General features: G+C 46.9%; 1 protein-coding gene across 15 annotated transcripts in view; it reads left to right on the top strand.

Moving 5' to 3' along the window:
* The first annotated feature begins 427 nt into the window (after positions 1–427).
* Positions 428–21,099, top strand: part of LOC107180550 — a 42,333-nt gene continuing 21,661 nt past the window's right edge. For 14 of the 15 annotated variants that reach the window (XR_006208308.1, XR_006208307.1, XR_006208306.1 and 11 more), the window contains exons 1-2: positions 428–2,197; positions 8,639–8,915. Coding sequence is in view for 3 of the 15 variants with exons in the window: in XM_042958356.1 (XP_042814290.1) it covers positions 8,789–8,915 (127 nt within the window). In the remaining 12 variants the exon portion in view is untranslated. The remainder of the gene's footprint in view (positions 2,198–8,638; positions 8,916–21,099) is intronic. The other variant, XR_006208313.1, reaches the window with a different exon arrangement.

The raw sequence follows: 21,099 nt of genomic DNA, 5'->3' as shown, positions 1-21,099 counted from the left end.
GGAGTCACCTGGAGTCAGGCGTGCTTCCCACCCGTCCCCTAGCAGCCGCGCCTTTTGATTGGGTGTCAGGTTCCCCGTGAGCGACATCATTGGCTGCAACGCCTGTCGTTCCTGTGCTTGGCCCCAGCTTTTAAGGGGGCAGCGCGGGACCGAGAGGGCCGGGAATCGGCGAAGGCTGGGGGGCCGGGGTCGGGGGTCCTGGGGTTGCAGAGGCCTCGTGCCACGTCAGTCCCCGCCCCCAGGCGGGCAGTGAGCCGCGCGCCGCAGCTCCGGGCCGCGGCGCCAACCGCCTCGCGCGATCTGCGCGTGCGCACTAGCTCAGTCGCGCGCCCTCCAGGCGGTGGGCAAGGCGGCGGGCCAGTGGGCAAGGGTGGTAGGGTGGCAGGGTGGGAGGGTGGGGGAGGGTTGGGGGAGGGAATGGGGAGCAGGGGTGGGTGGTGGGCCAGGGACGAAGGTGAGGGGTAATGTCTGTGGAGAAAGGGGTTCCGTTAGACTATTCGCTCTGGGGTATGAGGGATGTGCGGGGTAAGCAGCGCAGAGCAGTGAGGGGACGCGGCAAGGCCCGAGGCCAGGCCCGGCTTCACGGGCGGTCGCACCTGGAGCCAGGAAGCAGAGGGGCGCAGATTCAGCGAGAAAAATTGTGGGTGCCCTGGAACGGGCTCATTGTGATCGGGAAGAGAATGGAGCTCCTGGGTAGAAATACACAAAAGCCTAGGATGTGGGGCCCCAAGCTTGACTCTGAGAACTGGAGACTGGACGGTGTGGAAAAGAGGGTCTTGAAAGAGAAGTCAGGCCAGAGTCAGGAAAGGACGGATGTGAAGCTACTGCCCAGTGTAGCAGGTGCATTACAGGCTTCGGCAGGTTTGGGGAAAAACAGCCCAAGGGAGATGTGGGGAAAGCAAGAAATCGGAGGCAAAATAGGCGCTGAATCTGAAAGTGCAGGCACTACAGCAGGGTCTAGGATGGGGTCTGGTTTTAAAGACAGGTTGAAGGTTACTGGGGTACGGACCAGCGGAGAGGACTTGAGATCCAGGGGACATACACTAGGGCAGAATGAGGAGGAGCTGAGGTCCAGTGGAGAGAAGTTGAGGTCAAGTAGAGAGAGGCTGAGTCTGCGTGGAGGGAAGCTGAGTCTGAGTGGAGGGAAGCTGAGTCAGAGTGGAGAGAAGCTGAGTCTGAGTGGAAGAAAGCTGAGTCTGACTGGAGAGAAGCTGGGGTCAAGTGGAGAGAACCAGGGATCCCGGGGAGAGAAGCTGGGGACTAGTGGGGAGGATTTGAGATCCACTGGAGATAAACTGCAGTCAAGTGCAGAAAAGCTGGGGACTAGTGGGGAGGATTTGAGATCCACGGGAGATAAACTGCAGTCAAGTGCAGAAAAGCTGGGGACTAGTGGAGGGAAGCTGGAGGATTCAGGAATGGGGAGCATAAATGAAGAGAATATTGAAAGGTTGATAGAAGTTACTGGTGCTGAGATGGAAATTCCTGTTGAAAGAGTGGAAGGGAATGATGAGCTCGAAGGGGCTAAGGAGGCGGGACTTGAGGAGGATGTCTTGGATGGGGTGAATGATATTGCTGATGAATCTGTTTCCGTGGAAGAGAAAGAGGTTACAGGTGAAGGTAGTGGTGAATGAGGCAGATGAAGGACTGAAGCTAAAGAAAGAAAGGGAAGCAGATAGAGGAAGTGTTGCAAGTCAAAAAGGAGAAATTAGAGCCAAGCAGAGCATTATTGACCCTGAAGAGGTAAACACGAGAGAGGAAAGGAGAGCACGGGAATGAAGAGCTTCTGGGGTTGAAGGTGGAGGCGAGGGCCAATGGAAACAAAGAAGGGTGAGAAAAAGGGAAATGGGAACATTTTGAGGAGAAAGAAAAGATCTGAAAATGTGTTGATAAGTAGAGGAAAAGTGGAGATTGGTTTCTTGGAGAAGAGCTGTGACTTGTAGGGAAATGTTTGAGAAAGGGATTTGGGATGGGCTAGAAGATTTCGTTTGATGTGTGATTGGGTTTACGAGATACAGAAGAATGCATAGTGAGAAAAATGGAAAATTACAGAAGGACAAAGGATAGGTAATGGAGGTTGTGTAGGAAGAAGCAAGCTGGAGCGAGCAAAGAAAACTTCTCAAAGAGGATCCTGAAGAAGGATGAGGGGCTCCAAAGTGACCAAAGCAAGAGCAAAGAAAATGAGGGAAGAGAAAAAAAAGTAAGAAGTCAAATCCCATCATAATGATTATGTGTGTTGGGTTTGAAAGTTATTTCCTTTACTCTTTCTATCATGTGTGCCCTCCCATGGAAGCCAGTTTTATGATGTAATGGGACAGGCCTCTTGCAGGGCCCCGTACATCTGGACCAAGCTCATCCTAATGGGTCTTCCCTCTAACTGGCCCCCAAATGTATCCAGAATAATTGCTGGCCTCCACTATTTCAGTCACTTCACCATGATCACCATTTCCATGGGTTTCCCTCCCCTTCGCACATCAAATTCGAGTTGCTCATACTCAATTTGAAGTTACCTCAACTATTTGTGTTATTGTTTCCATTTTTGACCCATGTTATATATATATAATACACATTATATATGTGTATTATATATACACACATTATATATGTGTATATACATTATATATGACATATACACATTGTATATATATACACATATATAATGATATACATTATATATCATGTATATCATATATATTTATGTATAAATATATATGTATAAATATATATATATTTATGTATAAATATATATATTTATGTATAAATATATATATATTTATGTATAAATATATATATTTATGTATAAATATATATATATTTATGTATAAATAAATATATATATATATTTTTTTTTTTAAGAGAGAGATTGAGAGAAAGTGCTAGTGGGGGGTGGGGAGAGGGGCAGAGGGAAACACAGAGAATCCCAGGCAGGCTCCACACTCAGTGTGGAGCCCAACCCGGGGCTTGATCCCACAACCCTGGGATCATGACCTGAGCTAAAATCAAGAGCCGGACACTCAACCAACCGAACCATCCAGGCGCCACTCCATCTTTGGCTTTTATTTGCTCATCTAATCACGTGGACTTTTCCTCTTGTGTCAGTCTCCTTTGGGGCTTTCTTTTATGACTTCCACATGCCATCCGTCATCCACTGTCATCCCAGGGAAGAGAGGACCCCCTGAGTGCCTGCTGTCACGACATCAGTGTCAGAACTTAGGTTCTTAGGTCCTGTTTTTCTCTTGGATAGGGATGTAAGGAGATGACAGAAAGCAGCCATGGAGTGTTAGGATGAAAGAAATATTTCTCCCTTTTCCTCCATATACTTTTATTCATTCATTTACTTACTTATTTTTCATGTAATTTTTTTAAGCTTCTTTATTTTTTTGACAGAGATAGAGAGTGAGCGGGGAGGTGCAGAGAGAGGGGGGAGACAGAGAATCCCAAGTAGGATCCGCGCTGTCAGCGCAGAGCCTGACGCGGGGCTTGAATTCACGAACGTTGAGATCATGACCTGAGCTAGAACCAAGAGTTGGACGCTTAACCACCTGAGCCACCCAGGAGCCCCACCTCCATGTACTTTTAAAAGTCTGTAATATTTCTGAGGAGTAGAAACTTCACCATATCATAAGTATCATGACACAAATTTAGAATAGACTCATGTTTTTATTTTGTTGAATATTTTATTTTTGAAAGAGAGAGAGAGAGAGAACACAAATAGAGGAGGGGCAGAGGGAGACACAGAATCCGAAGCAGGCTCCAGGCACCGAGTTGTCAGCGCAGAGCCAGAAGCCCGACGCGGGGCTCGAACTCACGAACCGTGAGATGAACAGAGCCAAAGCTGGACACTTGACCGACTGAGCCACCCAGGTACCCCTAAATTGTTCATTTTTTACATACCCTTTGCTAGTTTTCTGCCAAGTTTCCAAAAGATCTGTAAAGCCCATGTCATAGTTTTGTTCATCTAGTCAAACCTAATAGATAATTTATTAATTTCGCTTTTTTTTCCCAGCAATTTCCTTCTTTGAGTCCTTTGTCGTCTGGGTCTGACGTAGAGTGGCTCTGTTCTAGGCTTCCTCCACAGCTACTTTCCTGGACTTCTTAACCCTTCTCTCTGTTCTTCTGTGTTGGATCTCCTACTGCCTGGATCTTCGATCTTCTCCCTCTCTCTTGTTTTACAGTCTTATTTTGGTCAACCACATCCTCTAATAGCTTCCAGAGATGGATATGACCTGTTTTTCTTCCGTATATGAATTACCTGTTTTCTACCACGCTGACGGGTCAGCCTGCCCTCTTGTCTCATTTTCTGTGCTTCTACTATAGGACATTGGAGCCCGGTTAGGGCTCTTATCTTTTTTTTCTATTTTTGTCCCTCTTTTTTTATTCTACTCTCTGGACAGTGTCATTAACTTTACCTTCTTATCCTTTCTATTGAGGGTTGTTTTTTTTTTTTCAATTTCGATTCTCTTGTTCACTGATTGTTTCTTTTTTTATATAGCATTTCTGTTTTTATTTCATGTACATGTTCTCTTAGCTCTCCAAGGAAGAACTTTCCTGTTTCTAATTGTTCTGCTTTTCTTATTGTTTCCTTTGAATTCTTCCCCCCCCCACCACCCTTTTCTGGTGTGTGTGTGTGTGTGTGTGTGTGTGTGTGTATGTGTGTGTGTGAAGTTTTCCTCAAATGTTTGATCTTATTCCTGTGCACAGATGGGGCTTGTTAATTGACGGTCTTCATTCTTTATGATTTTTACTGTATTTATCCCTTTATTTTCATCTTGGTGAGGTTTGGAGTTAAACATTGTGTGTTCAGTCTGCCGTGTTTGACAAAAAGTCTCCTCCAATACATTTTGATTATTCTTTTTTTTAATTTTATTTTTTTATTTTTTTTTTTACTTTACATCTGAATTAGTTAGCATATAGTACAACAATGATTTCAGGAGTAGGTTCCTTAGTGCCCCTGACCCATTTAGCCCACCCCCCCTCCCACAACCCCTCCAGTAACCCTCTGTTCTCCATATTTATGAGTCTCTTATGCTTTGTCCCCCTCCCTGTTTTTATATTATTTTTGTTTCCCTTCCCTGATGTTCATCTGTTTTGTCTCTTAAAGTCCTCATAGGAGTGAAGTCACAGGATTTTTGTCTTTCTCTGACTGACTAATTTCACTTAGCATAATACCCTCCGGTTCCATGCACATAGTTGCAAATGGCAAGATTTCATTCTTTTTGACTGCCGAGTGATGCTCGATTGTATATACATACGACATCTTCTTTATCCATTCATCCATTGATGGACATTTGGGCTCTTTCCATACTTTGGCTATTGTTGATAGTGCTGCTGTAAACATTGGGATGCATGTGTCCCTTGGAAACAGCACACCTGTATCCCTTGGATAAATACCTCGTAGTGCCATTGCTGGGTCATAGGGTAGTTCTATTTTTAGTTTTTTTTGAGGAACCTCCACACCGTTTTCTAGAGTGGCTGCACCAGCTTGCCTTCCCATACATTTTGATTATTCTTAATTGAATTTTCAAGTGTAACCCTGATTTTCATCTTGAAGGTAACTTACTATTTCCTTTATGAATTTTCCTGGGTCAAAGTGACTAACATAGTGAACAAATAAACCTCAGCACACAGCAAAGTACTAGATCAGTGATTATAAACATGCTGTAATTGCTCTCATCTTAAAAAAAAAAAAAACGTTGGGGCGCCTGGGTGGCTTGGTCGGTTGAGTGTCTGACTTCGGCTCAGGTCACGATCTCACAGTCCGTGAGTTCGAGCCCCGCGTCGGGCTCTGTGCTGACAGCTCAGAGCCTGGAGCCTGTTTCAGATTCTGTGTCTCCCTCTCTCTCTGCCCCTCCCCTGCTCATGCTCTGTCTCTCTCTGTCTCAAAAATAAATAAACGTTAAAAAAAAAAACAACGCATCTTAAACCTGTTATCTCATTTTTAAAACAACACAAAACCTCTCTTGACCACACACATATTCCCCTCTGGCTACCGCCCCATTTTCCTGGCTCCCTGTGGTAGGCACAAAAGTGGCCCCTCGAAGATATGCTCACTTCCTGATCCCAGGAACCTGTGCATATGGCCTCATATGACAGAAGGGTGAATATTAGCTGACATGGCAAGAGATATGATTAAGTTACAGACCTGGAAAGGGGGAGCTTATTCTAGATCATCTGGGTGAGCCCTAAATGCCATCACAAGCACCCTTATAAGAAAGAGACGAAGGAGATCAGACACAGAGAAGAGGAGGCGGCCGTGTGAGCCCAAAGCCAGAGGCAGGAATGGTTCGGCCACCAGCAGCTGGAACGGCAAAGAATGGATTCTCCCTCAGAGCCTCTGGAGAGTGTGTGGCCCTTGCCAAGGCCTTGCTTTTGGACTTTTGGCCTCCAGAACTCTAGTCTCCGGAGGGAATAAATTTCTGTTCTTCTAAGCCATGCAGCTTGTGGTAATTTTCTACAGCAGCTCTAGGAAACTGATACATTCCCTTCACAGCAGGATTCCTCCAAATAGTTGTTTACCCTTTTTCTAATCTTCTCCCTTCCTTTTTATCCAGCTGTTTATATTGGACTTTTAAAAACATACAGAAAAGTTGAAAGTTTAGAGCAACTAACTATTCTTTGCCTGGATTTAACAGTTGGTAATAGTTCGCCCTGTTGTGCTTTGTTAGTACCTCACGGATCTCCCAAGAATGGAGACATTCTCCTCCAGGGGCACCTGGGGGGCTCAGTCAGTTAAGCGTTGGACTCTTGATTTCAGCTCAGGTCATGATCTCACTGTTCATCGTGAGTTTGAACCTGATGCTGCTCTCTGAGCTGACGGCACAGAGCCTGCTTGGGACTCTCTCCCTCTCTCTCTGCCCCTCCCCAACTTGAGGTCTCTCTCTCTCTCTCTCTCTCCCCTCAAGATAAATAAATAGGGGTGCCTGGGTGGCTCAGTCGGTTAAGCCTCTGACTTCAGCTCAGGTCATGATCTTGCGGTTTGTGGGTTTGAGCCCCGCGTCGGGCTCTGTGCTGACAGCTTAGAGACTGGAGCCTGCTTCAGATTCTGTGCCTCTCTCTCTCTCTCTCTCTCTCAAAAATAAATAAACATTAAAAAAAATTTTTTAAGATAAGTAAATAAACTTTAAAAAGTTAAACAAAGACATTTTCCTCCATATCCACAACACCTAAGTAAATTAGAACATTTTAAATTTAATAAAATAAAAATTAAGAATAATTCCCTAAAAGCATCTAATATTCAATCTATATTTAAATTTCCTTCCAAATAAAATAAAATAAAATAAAAATTTCCTTCCTTGTCCCCAAAAGATCTTTTATAACCTTTTTTCCTTGACCCAGCATGCATTCAGGGCTAATGTATTGAATGTGTTTGTTAACTCGTTTTAATCTACGTTAATTTCCTCTAATTTTGTTTTTAACAGCTTTGACTTTTTAAAGAATTTAAGCCTGTTTTCTTAGATGTCTAGCATTCTGGATTTGTCTAGTTGTGTCCAGATGGTATCATTTAGTTCATTCTTCTATCCACTGTAGTTCTCATGTACTAGAAGTTGGAGCCATAGGCCCTGGTTTCTTTCTCTGTAGCACTTATCACCTCTGACTCAGAATTTGCCTTCTGTCCTTTTTTTATTATCATCTCTCCCCAGTAGAATATAAGCCCCATGAGGGAATCAATGTGTGCCTGCTGGGTTCCCTGTTCTAGTCTGCTGTCTAACCAACACATAGTAGGCACTCAGCATGTGTTTGTGATAGGAACTAAAGTCATATTAAGTGACTTTACCTGTGTCACTACTATTTAACATCTAATGGGAAATTGCTAGAATAATTTACCCTGTTCCTTAGAATAAATCACATTTTTTGAGGCCTCAAATGCCTGAAAATATCTTTATTCCATATTTGAGGTTTGTCTAGGTATAGAATTTTCCCTCAGTAGTTTGAAGACATGCCCCTTTGTGTTCTTCCTTCACTCATGGCCATTGAGAGTCCACATCCATTTTCGTGCTTGAGCCATTGCGCATGAGCAGGCGATCTGTATATGTGGTGTTTTCTTCTCCTTGCCTCTGTTATTTCTGCTAATTTACTGGTCAGACGTTTATAGCTTGCTTATCCTTCTATTCTCTAGGAACTCTGATCCCATAGTTGGACAATAAAATAGACATAGTCGGTGTGGGCAGAATCGTAAAGATAAGCTACAGAAGGCTCAGCCCTAGAAGTAGGATCTTTTTGCAAGTGGTGACAGCTAACATTTCCTGAATTCTTCTGATAATCTGAATAATTTCATAGACACCATGCTAAGCACTTTACATGCTCCCTGTCATTTCATCCTTCCAACAACTAACTCTCTGAGACGGGAACTATTACCGTGTCAACTCCACTGGGTAGAAACTGCCAGGGCCATGCCCTGAGCCCACAGCTGCACTGGAAACCACCCTGATGAACTACCCCCTCTGTTCCTACGAGACAAGGCCTGCTACTGGGTTTCCCAGCCCGCCAAAGCAGGGTCTGCGATCCTGCCCTGGGGGCGGGGAATGAGGCGGGGCAGCAACCCGGTCCAGCTCTTCAGTGAGGCGTGTTGAACGTGTGCTTCGGTGGCAAGTTTTAAAGAACATAAATGCCAAAAAGCAGTGATGTTTATTTTCTTTCCCAGATCTCTGCCTTCCCAAGATCATCTGCTCCTAGCCTCGTCTGGTGATTCTCTGAGCACCGAGAAGTTGTCGCCTCTCTTAAAGGAGGCCCACACAGGCACGAGGTCAGGACAGCTGTGTGGGGCTCTCCAATTGCACTGCACAATGTATAAATGACGAAGGAAATAATCAGACCTGTTCTTTGGATGGATTACATTTTCTCCTGGGACACCGGATGCATTCCACTGAGGCCGCAGAAAGGAAAAGGATTGAGACGCCGCGACAAATGGAGGCCACCTTGTAAGTGCCGATATTTTCAATCATCTAGATAGCTGGAACTTTATAGATGTAATATCCTTTAAAATTAACCAAAATGCACACATTTGAGGGCATCGAGGCTCTCGAGTGATTTTATGTATCTCTATTGTCCTGTTCTTTCTTTGCATATTTGCCAAAGATCCTGTTTCTTGCAACGGGATGTGTTAAAAATGACTTTATGAAAAAAAAAAATGACTTTATGGTTTGGCTTGTGTTTAAATGCCCCCCTTTGCCGGTCCCATTAATTCATTCAGCAAACACTGAACACTTACCGTGTGCCAGCTGGGAATGCAACAAATGTGAAGGACCAGGTTCTTGCCCTTGGCCACCTGTCTCTTGTTGACACAGACCTCTCAACACGTAGAGGTCCGTGCACCGTGAGGCGGGCGAGGAGGGCACTATGTACTAAGAGGGGCGTAACTGCAGAAGGGGGAGGGCCTGGCCTTGCGGCTGGTGGCGGGGGGCAATCAGAGAAGCCTTCCTCGTGGAGGTGACCACTTGGGGCTGGACTTAGAAGGGTGAGAAGGGGTCCACGCTGGGTGAGGAGAGGACAAGCAAACATTCTCAGAAAGAAGATTGCTGAGGACAGTGACTGGGGACTGCATGGCTCAGTCAGGAGAGGAGAACAGTCATTTGGTGCAGCCGGAGCAGAGAGAGTATTATAGAGACTGGCACATTCTGGAAAACAGTATGGGAGGTTCCTCAAAAAATCAAAACTAGAACGACCCTACGACCCAGCAATGGCACTGCTAGGTATTTATCCAAGGGCTACAGGTGTGCCGTTTCGAAGGGACACATGCACCCCCATGTTCATAGCAGCGCTATCGACAACGGCCAAAGGATGGAAAGAGCCCAGATGTCCACCGATGGACGAATGGATAAAGAAGATGTGGGATATCTATACAATGGAGTATTACTCAGCAATCAAAAAGAATGATATCTTGCCATTTGCAACTACGTGGATGGAACCGGAGGGTATTATGCTAAGTGAAATTAGTCAGTCAAAGAGAAATATCATATGACTTCACTCATATGAAGACTTTTAGAGACAAAACAGATGAACATAAGGGAAGGGCAACAAAAGTAATATAAAAACAGGGAGGGGGGGGACAAGACAGAAGAGACTCATAAATATGGAGAACAAACTGAGGGTTACTAGAGGGGTTGCAGGAGGGGGGGAGGGGCTCAATGGGTCAGGGGCATTAAGGAATCTACTCTTGAAATCACTGTTGCACTATATGCTAACTAACTTGGAGGTAAATTTAAAAAAATAAAATAAAATAAAATGATAGAGACTGGCAGGATGTGAGCTTGGCATAGCCTGGGACAGCCTGGAATGCAGGGTTAAGGAAGTTAGCCTTTGCTCTGTAGGCGACAGGGAGAATGACACCATGAGATCTTTGCTTTACATGGCTTACCAAGCTGAGAGACGTAATCAACAGGGTGCAGCATCAGGGGGGCTCAGAGTGGAGCACTGAGTAGGTGCTCAATAAAGTGGGAGATATGATTATTAGGTCATTAAAATGAACAGTTCAAGGGGCACCTGGAGCGTCTGACTTAGCTCAGGTCATGATCTTCCGGTTCATGGGTTTGAGCCCCACGTCAGGCTCTGTGCTGACAGCTCAGAGCCTAGAGCCTGCTTTGGATTCTGTGTCTCCCTCTCCCTGCGCCTTCCCTGCTCATGCTCTGTCTCTCTCTCTCTCTCAAAAATAAACCTTGGTGTGCCTGGGTGGCTCAGCCGGTTAAGCATCCAACTTCGCTCAGGTCATGATCTCACAGTTTGTGAGTTCAAGTCCCACGTCAGGCTCTGTGCTGACAGCTCAGAGCCTGGAGCTTCCTTTGGATTCTGTGTCTCCCTCTCTCTCTGCCCCTTCCCCGCTCGTGCTGTCTCTCTCTCTCTCAAAAATAAGCAAACATTAAAAAAATAATAAAATAAAATAAATACACCTTAAAAAATATTAAAAAAAAAAAAAGAATGAACAGTTCAAGGTAGAGAGGTCAAGGCTATGAACTAAAGCAGAGAAAGTGGGGACAAGAACCAGAGGATAGATTGGAGGGGGTTTTAGAAGTCCTGTTGAACAGGATTGCTAATTAATTGTGAATGGATGGTGAGGAGGGAGGCACCGCACTTAGACATAGCAGTAGCTGACGCGTATCATCCCGTGCTTACTCTGTAGTTAGGCGCTTTGCCCTAACTCATTTAATTTAATCCCATAATAGCCATAATAGCCCTATTAGAGGGATTGTATTACTATTCGCTTTTCATAGGAGGGGAAGTTGGAGCCTGGAGTGTTCCACCAAGGCGACAAGGCAGGTATAGTGTGGTAGTGGTTAGGATTTGAACCCAAGACAATTGGCGCCCTTAGCTACTACACAGCTTCAGCAGCTGACTGAAGTTCGGGACCAACCGATCGGGATGTGAAGTGACCACTTCAGACAGCAATTACGCAAGTGGCAGATTAGGGCCTAGAGCCCGCTGAACCCACCTTCTGCCCCCCCAGAGCTCACAGACAGGCCACTGGGTACCCCATCAGGCCATAGCCGTGTTGTGTTTGTCTTACAGAGTATTTTTAAAAACATTTTTAGAACTGATTGCTAATGTTAAAAAAATCTAGAGTCACATTAAAGCCTGCTGGATTATTTTTATTATTATTATTTAAATATTTTATTTTATTTTATTTATTAAGTTTTTTTGTTTTTAACATTTACTCATTTTTGAGAGTGAGACAGACAGAGCATGAATGGGGGAGGGGCAGAGAGAGAGGGAGACCCAGAATCCGAAGCAGGCTCCAGGCTCCGAGCTGTCAGCACAGCACCTGACGTGGGGCTTGAACTCACAGACTCCGAGATCATGACCTGAGCTGAAGTCGGACGCTTAACCGACTGAGCCACCCAGGCACCCATTTTGTTTATTTTAGAGAGAGAGAGAGAGGGTGCAAGTAGGGGAGAGGGGCAGAGGGAGAGAGAGAGAATCTTAAGCAGGCTCCATGCTCAGCACAGAGTCCGAAGCAGAGCTCAGTCCCACGACCCTGGGATCATGTCCTCGGCCGAAATCGAGAGCCGGCTGCTCAACCGACTGAGCCAGCCAGGGTCCCCAGCCTTGATTATCTTGAAAAGTGAGAAAATCTGGCCATACTGGGCCCATATAGCAACCCTTGCTGCCTATTCTGTGTTTCCTTCAGCTGGGACCTGTGCTCTCCCGTTGGCCAGAGCTCACCGGCCTGGGGTCCCTGCCCACCTCCACGGGTGCCGGAGTTTGCATCCCTCGGCCACAAGCTGGTCCAGTCTGATGCGAGGCTGTTTTTGTGCATTTCATCCTGTGTCAAGCCCAGGCCTCCACTGACGGTTAAATACTCCTTTCGAACTTCAGGGAATATAAGATAAAAACAAACAACACATTTTGCTTTGTTTTTTCCCTTCATGCTGTGGGAATTGAGAAAAAATAATCACCCATCCACACTTGAATGCCCACAGGAGGAGGGCCACGGACAGGCAGTGTGGGACAAAAGTGAATGGTCACAGTTCCTGAAACCAGCACCAGGTGAAAGGAAATCTCAATCGTGCCGTGGAAAACAGCAGATGTAATGGCAGCTATACAAATCATGCTGTGACCTCTTTCTGTTTAATTTGTTCGGAACTTAATAATTTGCCTGGGTTTTGAACTGGCTTCTTTGGGCATGTTACAAGGAAGCTTTGGAGGAAAATACGTGTGCACGTATGCATGTGTGTGAGGCGTGCGTGGGCCATAGCTTACACTCCGTAGCTTGGGATTCTCTGCAGAAGTTGGATTTCAAAATTTTATTTAAAAATTTTTATGATTTATTCAAGATTTGCAAAGATGTTTCTGTACCACTAAGTTAAAACGTGAGGCACAGGGCAGCAAACATGTTCCCATATTAAATATTTTTTTTAATTTTTTTTTAACGTTTATTTATTTTTGAGACAGAGAGAGACAGAGCATGAACGGGGGAGGGTCAGAGAGAGAGAGGGAGACACAGAATCCGAAACGGGCTCCAGGCTCTGAGCAGTCAGCACAGAGCCTGACGCGGGGCTCGAACTCACGGACCGCAAGATCGAACTCGGACGCTTAACCCACTGAGCCACCCAGGTGCCCCCCCATATTAAATATTTTGTTGCCCCAAAGGTGTAACCATTCCCGCAGCAGCGGTCAGCTTGGCTACATCATGGATTTTATGCTTGTGTGGTTGTCTGCAAGTCGTAAGCTGCACTCGGGGACACGGGTTCAAATGAGAAATAGAGCTGACGTCAGAGTTGTAGGAGTTTGACTCCTAATCTGTGTTGTCTGTAGTGACACCTGACAGTTTCCCCTCACGCCACCCGATTCAGGAACTGGAAGAAGGCAGCCGCTGCGGCTGGGCTGGAATGTCTCAGGCCACCGGGCACCATTCTGGGAGGGCCCCTGCGTCTCAGGGTTCGCTGTCCATCTCAAAAGGGTCATCTGTTCTGTTAGACCACACCACCCCCACTCTCGAGAGGCCAGCCCCGCCAGCTTCCCCCCCCCCCCCCCCCCCGAGAGCTAGACGTAGTGCGCAGGTTCGCGGTGCAGATCCATCCGGTCCCTGGAGCCGTTCCTACACAGATTACACCGGCTCCTGAGGTCACACTGCTGTGCCTTGGACTCTGACCCCTGCCTAGAACATTCTTCTTCCTCCTCTCCTCCCTCCTCAGAGACTCCCTACGCCTGGGGTGCACACCCAGGGTGGGACCCAGGCGTGTGTTGAGGCCAATTCTTCCGTTTGACCAATTCTTCCATTCTTATCCGCGTCACTCGGAATCCGTTGGTCCTTATTGATATCATGTCGGTACTAGGTAGTCAGCACCGTGCTGACAGCCAGGGACACAACGGACAGGTGCCCTGCTCCTGGGGACAAGAGGAGCATGCAGGGACTCGCTCGTGAGCAAGGTGGCACTCGTCACAGGACTCGAACAACTGGTGTTTTATCTCAGCCACATTATAATTTCATTTCCGTGGTGAGGCCTAAAAAGCCTAGGCGCCCCAGCAGATCAGCCAGGCGCATGGTAAAATTCTACTTCTTCCTTCGTTTACCAAATATTTGCTAAACACCCATTACTTGTCAGGCGCTGTGCGGGATGTCAGGATTGTAACAGAGGACAGAACTGACACATTTGTCACTTGGAACTTGCGCTGTCACAGAAGGTGACAGAAAAAAAAAATAGCTCAATATGTAACCTGAGCTAAGAATTTTGGAGAAAAACCAAGCAGGGTAAGGGAGAGAGAATGACTTGAGGCAGGAGTGAGGGGCCTGCGCTTTTAGACACAGTATGTAGGAAGGCCTTTCCGATGAGGTGACTCCTGAAGCAGGGCCCAGAAGGAGGGGAGGGAGAAGCAGCTGTTTGGAGGAAGTGCTTCCCCGGGTGAGGGGGGTGGGGGTGCGGGGAGGACTCCCCAGTGGCAAGTGGCCTGGCCTTTTTGAGAAATCAGAAGTCACCAGCTGAACTCCTGCCCCTGCCGTTTCCTCGTCCGCAAGTCCATGGGCTTGTTGGGAGGAACAGACAAAATCATTTACGGAAATATCTATGTCAACCGTCAGGCACTGTGTAAAAGGTTACTGTCTTTGTGTTGACTTTACCCGGCTTTTGTAGAGTGTCTAAATCGTCAGGATTGTAATTGTTATATTACGGTTCTGCCCTTTCATTTTTTGTATTATCGTGGTGAAACTCATCTAACATGTAATTATCCCTTATAAAGTACGTACTCCAGTGGCATTTAGCCCATTCATTCTGCGTGCACCCACCATCTCTGTCTGCTTTCAGACTTGTTCATCACCCTGCTCTTAAGATTTTCAGATTCGTTTATGCAGCCCCCCTTGAAAAAAGCCTTTCCCCCCATATCTGACTTTGTCCATTCCGGTTCTGGCTGGCCTTCCCCAGTTCCTATGACTCCTCTGTGTGTTTATTCGACAGCTATTTATCGAGCAGCTACTGTGCAACGGGCACCAGGCTAGGTCGGTACTAAGGATATGACGGGGACAAAGGACACACAGGCCTTCACTTAGGGGACTCGTAATCCAGGGGGGATTTAGGCTCTGAACACGTAATTACCAGGAAATTGATTTAAATTGGATAAATGCTGATAAGAAAAAAGTGCTTTGAAAATTGTGTTGAAAACATTTGTGGAGTTATAAAAGCTACTAGAAGTGAGAAGTTTAATAGCTACTAGCTACTAAAGCTCCGGTTAGCATGACCATATTGTTCTTAGTTCAGAGACACTGGAAAGAAAGATCACCTCCGGGAAGTGACCTGGATTGTGTCAGCACAGAGTGGGAAGGCAGGGGCTGAGGTCAGAGCGGTGACGTCTCGTTCATTTCCTCCTGACATCAGTCTGTTGAGACACTCAGCAACAGACAGTGTTACCATTGCTCCCATTTTGTAGACGTGGAAACTGAGGCACAGAAGGTCGTGCCTTGCCTCGTGCCACCTGGTGGGGATTTGATTTCTCTTTAGCCCTCCGTCTGGTAGAGCTGAAAAGCATTTCGTCCAATAGGGGTCAGTGCTGCACCTGACTGGGTTTAAGACCTGCTCTGTCGGTCGGGATCCACCCAGCCCACTTGGTGTGCCCCCAGCCTTCCAGGAGAGGGCACTGCTAGGCTGGCCTTGGAGCCACCTCACCAGACCTCCTGGGTCCTGCCCTCCAGCGCCCCCGCCCCCAGACTCATGACCCAGCGAGCTCTCAGCTCCCCCAGGCCTTTTCTTGCACACTCATGTGTGCGTCTGTGTTTTCCTAGATGATTGTTTCTTAATCACGCTACGGAATAACAAATCAGGGCTAGTGACCCAAGTTACCTCGAGGGACGAGTCGGGGAACACCAAAACGTAGGTACAGCCCCCTGGGCGGGGAGCCACAAAAACTGCTGGCGTGGTCCTCGTAGCCACGTGGTCCAGCAGAGCCACGGCAGTGCCCACACTGCACGTCCGTCATGTAGGCGCAATCGTCGGGTTTCTTTAGGCAAGGTGACCTGGCAGCGCTTCCACCCCACCCACAGCTAGTTTCGCTTTCCTAATGTTGTTAAAAAGTGCCTCCTAACTGAAGTAGGGTGGTTGAACCCGTTCCAACATTTTACTTAATTTTCGAATGTGACCACTTGCTGGAGATCTCTTCCTTCTAGTGGGTCTCTTCCCTTTCTTCTCGGGAAGATGCCTGCGACTGTCCTCTTTGGCATTTGTCCAAAGTCCAGTTTCTAGTAGCTTTGGGGCTGTGGTTTAATTTTAACCATAAGAGCTTCTTTTAGAATAATTACTTTTTAATCTGGAAAGAGCCAGTTTGTTACAGAACAATAACACCTCCTTCCTGGAACCAGTAGACAGAGTTATGTTCATTTACTGCTGATGTGTCTTTTTTTTTTTTTTAATTTTTTAAACATTTATTCATTTTTGAGAGACAGAGCGCAAGTGGGGGTGGGGCAGAGAGAGAGGGAGACACGGAATCTGAAGCAGGCTCCAGCCTCTGAGCTGTCAGCACAGAGCCTGACACGGGGCTTGAACTCACTAACCATGAGATCATGACCTGAGCCGAAGTCAGATGCTTAATCGGCTGAGCCACCCAGGCGCCCCTGATATATTTCTTTTTAAAAGGGGAGACTGATTTGAAAAGGGGGAAATGAAAACTGTGGATAGGGCAGTTTGCAGGACTGTTTGAATGTCTGCTCTAATCAAGGCTATAAACACCGGGTGTCTTGACAGTGGGCTTGGGAGAGCACCCAGGTACCAGATGATTTAGAGGCCCCTGAGCAGGCCCTGGAACGAATGCAGCAGAAAACGGCTTTTTAGAGCTGTCCTGTGGGCAGCCTTGTGGCGTTCGGTTTTCTGGGACAATCTCCGTTTCTGAGACCGAAGATACACTGGCCGTTCGCCAGGTCATGCATCAGATGGCCACCAATTCTTGGTTCTGAAATGTGGTCACCAGAGAGGCCTGTGAGCCGTGACAGGCGTTATCTCCTTAGCAATGACCTTACCCAGGCAGTGAAGCAGAGCTGGGATCCCCAGGGCACCGGTGAGGGTACTTCCAATTCCTCTTTCGCCTATGATGCAGGTCCTTTGGTAATAATGACTTGTATCTGTAGGACATTAAAGATTTTGATGCAGAAAGACAGAAACTGGTAATCAACCCTTTTGCGGTTTAGGTGGCAAACCTCTTTCTTTGGAAATTCAAAAAAAAAAAAAACCCACAAAGATGAAAAGAATATAGAATATGCAACGGAGACCAGTTCTAGAAAAAAATTATTTATGCCATTCTGAGCTAAGGCAAACAAATTTGGGAAGACTTCCTCGTTTTACAGAAAGAGTTTTTCACTTCACCAGAGATTCACACTCGGATTTATTTAAATATGAAGCTCTTCTAGAGCATTTGAGTAGGAGGGAGGACAGACACACTGGAGGCTAACTTTCAAAAGCTGTTACCAGCGGGAGATGAGTCTTCAATGAAAAAGTGTCTGATTGCCCAGTGAGTCAGTAAGGGCTGAGGCTTCCATTTAGAAAAATCTGACCTTGCACAGACTCTTTCAAGGGCAGGAGCGGAAAGCCAGGAACGGCCGAGCTGGCCTGATTGGTCCCACAGCAGCTCCTGAAGGCAGAGGCTGTGGCTTTCATAACTCCTCACTGCTGGGGCCCCTGGTTCAGAACACTCAGTGAATATCCGACCAACACATTTATTGGTTAGATTTGACGCTTGTAAGGAGAAAGATCTTGCGATCTGATCCAGCACAGAATCAGAGCCTGGTGCTTCCCCCTTCTCTTGCCTCTGCATGAGTCCTGAAGAAGAAGAGGAAAAGTGCAAGTTTCATGTGCCCAGAGGAAAAAATTCATACAGAGATGAATTGGGGGGGGAAAAAAAAAAAAAGGAAAAGAAATAAAGCCGAGCTAATCTGGGAGTTTGATCACTACTGAGAAGGAGTTTTTGTTTCGTCATTCAGTTTCTAGCACGGCCTCCAGCTCAGACCTGTGCAGCCAAGTCTCACGAAGCTCCTTCCCTGCTCGGGCCTTCTCCCTGCCCCCTGGGCTCAGTTACTCATTTGGACCTGGGCTGCTACACCCCAAGGCACCCCTCTTTCCTGAATCCTCCCCACGCACCTACCAAAGGCAGAGGGGCTAGGGTGGCACTCTCAGGGAGGTGCTAGGCTTCCCGAATGGTGCCATCACCCCCTAGGAAGGCCTTCTACTTGGTGATGCCCTGGAGGAGCCCTGAGAGGTAACCGGTTGGGCACTGATTCAGTTGGAAGAGAGCTCAGAGGAAGATGCTTAACTGGAGGAAATAGGGGCGCCTGGGTGGCTCAGTCGGTTGAGCATCCGACTTCAACTCAGGTCACGATCTCGCGGTCCGTGGGTTCGAGCCCCGCGTCGGGCTCTGGGCTGATGGCTCAGAGCCTGGAGCCTGCTTCGGATTCTGTGTCTCCCTGTCTCTCTGACCCTCCCCCGTTCATGTTCTGTCTCTCTCTGTCTCAAAAATAAATAAATGTTAAAAAAAAAAAAAACTGGAGGAAATAAGTCAGCCCAGGGAAGGATGGGTCTGTGTCTCCAACTGGTTTGGGGGTAGGAGGGTAGAATCAGGAACTTTTGCACCAAGAATTCCTAGAATGTTATGATGATTTTTCTAAGATTCTCTTATCTTTTTATTATTTATTTATTATTATTTTTTAAATGTTTATTATTTTTTGAGAGAGACAGAGACAGAGACAGAGCTTGAGCAGGGGAGGGGCAGAGAGAGAGGAAGATACAGAATCCGAAGCAGGCTCCAGGCTCTGAGCTGTCAGCACAGAGCCCGACGCGGGGCTCAAACTCATGGACCATGAGATCATGACCTGAGCCGAAGTCAGACACCCAACCGACTGAGCCATCCAGGCGCCCCAGTTATTATTTATTTTTGAGAGAGAGAGTGCAAGTGAGGGAGGGGCAGAGAGAGAGAGGGGACAGAGGATCTGAAGCAGGCTCTGTGCTGATAGCAGAGAGCCTGATGTGGCGCTCGAACTCATGAACCATGAGATCCTGACCTGAGCTGAAGTCGGGCAGTTAACCAACTGAGCCACCCAAGCACCCCCAAGATTCCCTTATCTTAAGGTTTGTACTCCTTCAGCCAGCACACACGGGATTGGGACTTTCCTTTTGTCTTGATTATAGCCTCAGAATCACAGGAAAATCCATGAGAATGATAGAGCCTGAAAAACGAAAACTCTCACAGAGAAAGCTCAGCGTATTGAGGTAGATGTCAGAAGTCATGAGATATGTTATTGGTCAGTGAGAAATTTCCCCTAAATAATCTTTCAGAGAGAGGAATGGAGGGGCGCCTGGGTGGCTAGTTGGTTAAGCATCTGACCCCTGATGCTGGCTCAGGTCATGATCTCATCGTTCATGAGATCGAGCCCCACGCTGGCACTGACAGCATGGGGCCTGCTTGGGATTCTCTCTCTCCCTCTGTCTCTGCCCCTTCCCTTCTCTGGCATGCTCTCTCTCTCTCTCTCTCTCTCTCTCTCTCTCTCTCTTTCTCTCTCTCTGTGTCTCTCAAAATAAATAAACATTTAAAAAAAAGGAATGGAGTCAAGGGCTTAAGTTGGAATATATGTGGTTGACCTAGTTATAAGGTTGGCTGTCTGTTTAATTAATAGATACTTCCATGGTGTGGGACAGCAAGGTCACACGTAGCCCTGGATAGTCACAATGCTGTCCTGGGGCTCTGGAAAAAATGGTGACAAAGGATTCAGCTTCAGGCTTATTCGATCTTAGTCTCCAGGCTGGCATGGATCAGAAGTAGCATAAAATATTGAAGTGGCATCCCAAATATTAGTTCTAAAGAACAAACTGAATGGAGAGGGAGAGCATCTTAGATCCAGCCAGGGCAGCCAAGCCCCTGGCGAGTGACGTCACTCACGTGTGCCTCGAGGGAGCACCTGCGGCGGTTTGGGATTTGTAGTCCGCTGTGGGACCACAGTGCTGACAGGGTTCTTCCCCGAGTTAGACTTACCCTGTCGGCAAGACACGGTTTTTATGACTTGTTCGCCACGTCGTGGCACATTAGGCACAATCTCTTTTAAGTTCAATTAAATTAATGTTTAGAAATACTGTAGATCGAAAGGGCTAGAAAGCACTCTAGCAAGCAGTATTACTGGAATTAAAATGCTTTGAGTTGCAGCCTTAGAGAACCTTACGAATTTGTAGGAGTTAACTGGGATGAGTTCCAGCTCTCGCAAGACACATCTAAGTTCCTGAGGGATATCAGCAGCGTGTAGTGTGCTAAACTGAGGTGACCTTGCCGTCCCACACCATGGAAGTATCTATTAATTTCAGGAGGTATTTCAGGTGGCTGGGGGCAGAACAAGGAGGGACAGCAGGAGATAAGCAACGTCATAAAGCATCTTTAAGCGCCAGACGTTATCTCCCTCTATGAAACACTGGGCACTGAATTGTTTGGGTCGGTTGCCTGTTTGGGTAGAAAGGTAAACTGAGGCAGGCGTCCCCGGAGCCGACTCGGGAGGAAATGTTCAGGGACAAACACCCTGTAGCTACCTCTTTGATGTCAAAGGTGAAGTAGGTGAACCCCAGACCTCATATGAAGAGTCACTCCAAATTAATAAGCTCGTTAAACTCGTATTTTTGACTGTCTACACATCGGCTTTAGAGAAAACACATAGAACGCTTCCAGCCACACCTTCTCAAACCACTTAGCTGACAGTTTTTTCTGCTAATTACTCTGGTGAGCGTCTCTGTCATTTACAAAGTTTGAGGCAGGCAGGGTGGTGGTGGGGGGGATGTTTGTCCCTTGGTTCCCTTTTTAGCACCTAGGGATCAAATTCTGCCATCTCTTGAAATCAGTCTGAGCTGTTAGATTACCAGAGGCCACCAGAGTAGAGGACCCGAACCACACACAAACACACACACGCACACGATCACCCGTCTGATTTGCTGTGGCCGCAGGGCCAGGGTCTGTGTTTTTAGGTTTCTATGCGCTTCTTCATTGTCTTTAAATTTTTTTTAATGTTTATTTATTTTTGAGAGACAGAGAGGGAGGCAGAGCATGAGCAAGGGAGGGGCAGAGAGAGAGGGAGACGGAATCCTAAGCAGGCTCCAGGCTCCGAGCTGTCAGCACAGAGCCCGACGCGGAGCTCGAACTCATGACCTGTGAGATCGTGACCTGAGC

Source organism: Panthera tigris, chromosome D1 (assembly GCF_018350195.1).
Source record: "Panthera tigris isolate Pti1 chromosome D1, P.tigris_Pti1_mat1.1, whole genome shotgun sequence".
Taxonomy (NCBI): domain Eukaryota; kingdom Metazoa; phylum Chordata; class Mammalia; order Carnivora; family Felidae; genus Panthera; species Panthera tigris.
The sequence above is the reverse complement of the archived record's forward strand: the minus strand, read 5'-3'. Positions and strand labels throughout refer to the sequence as shown.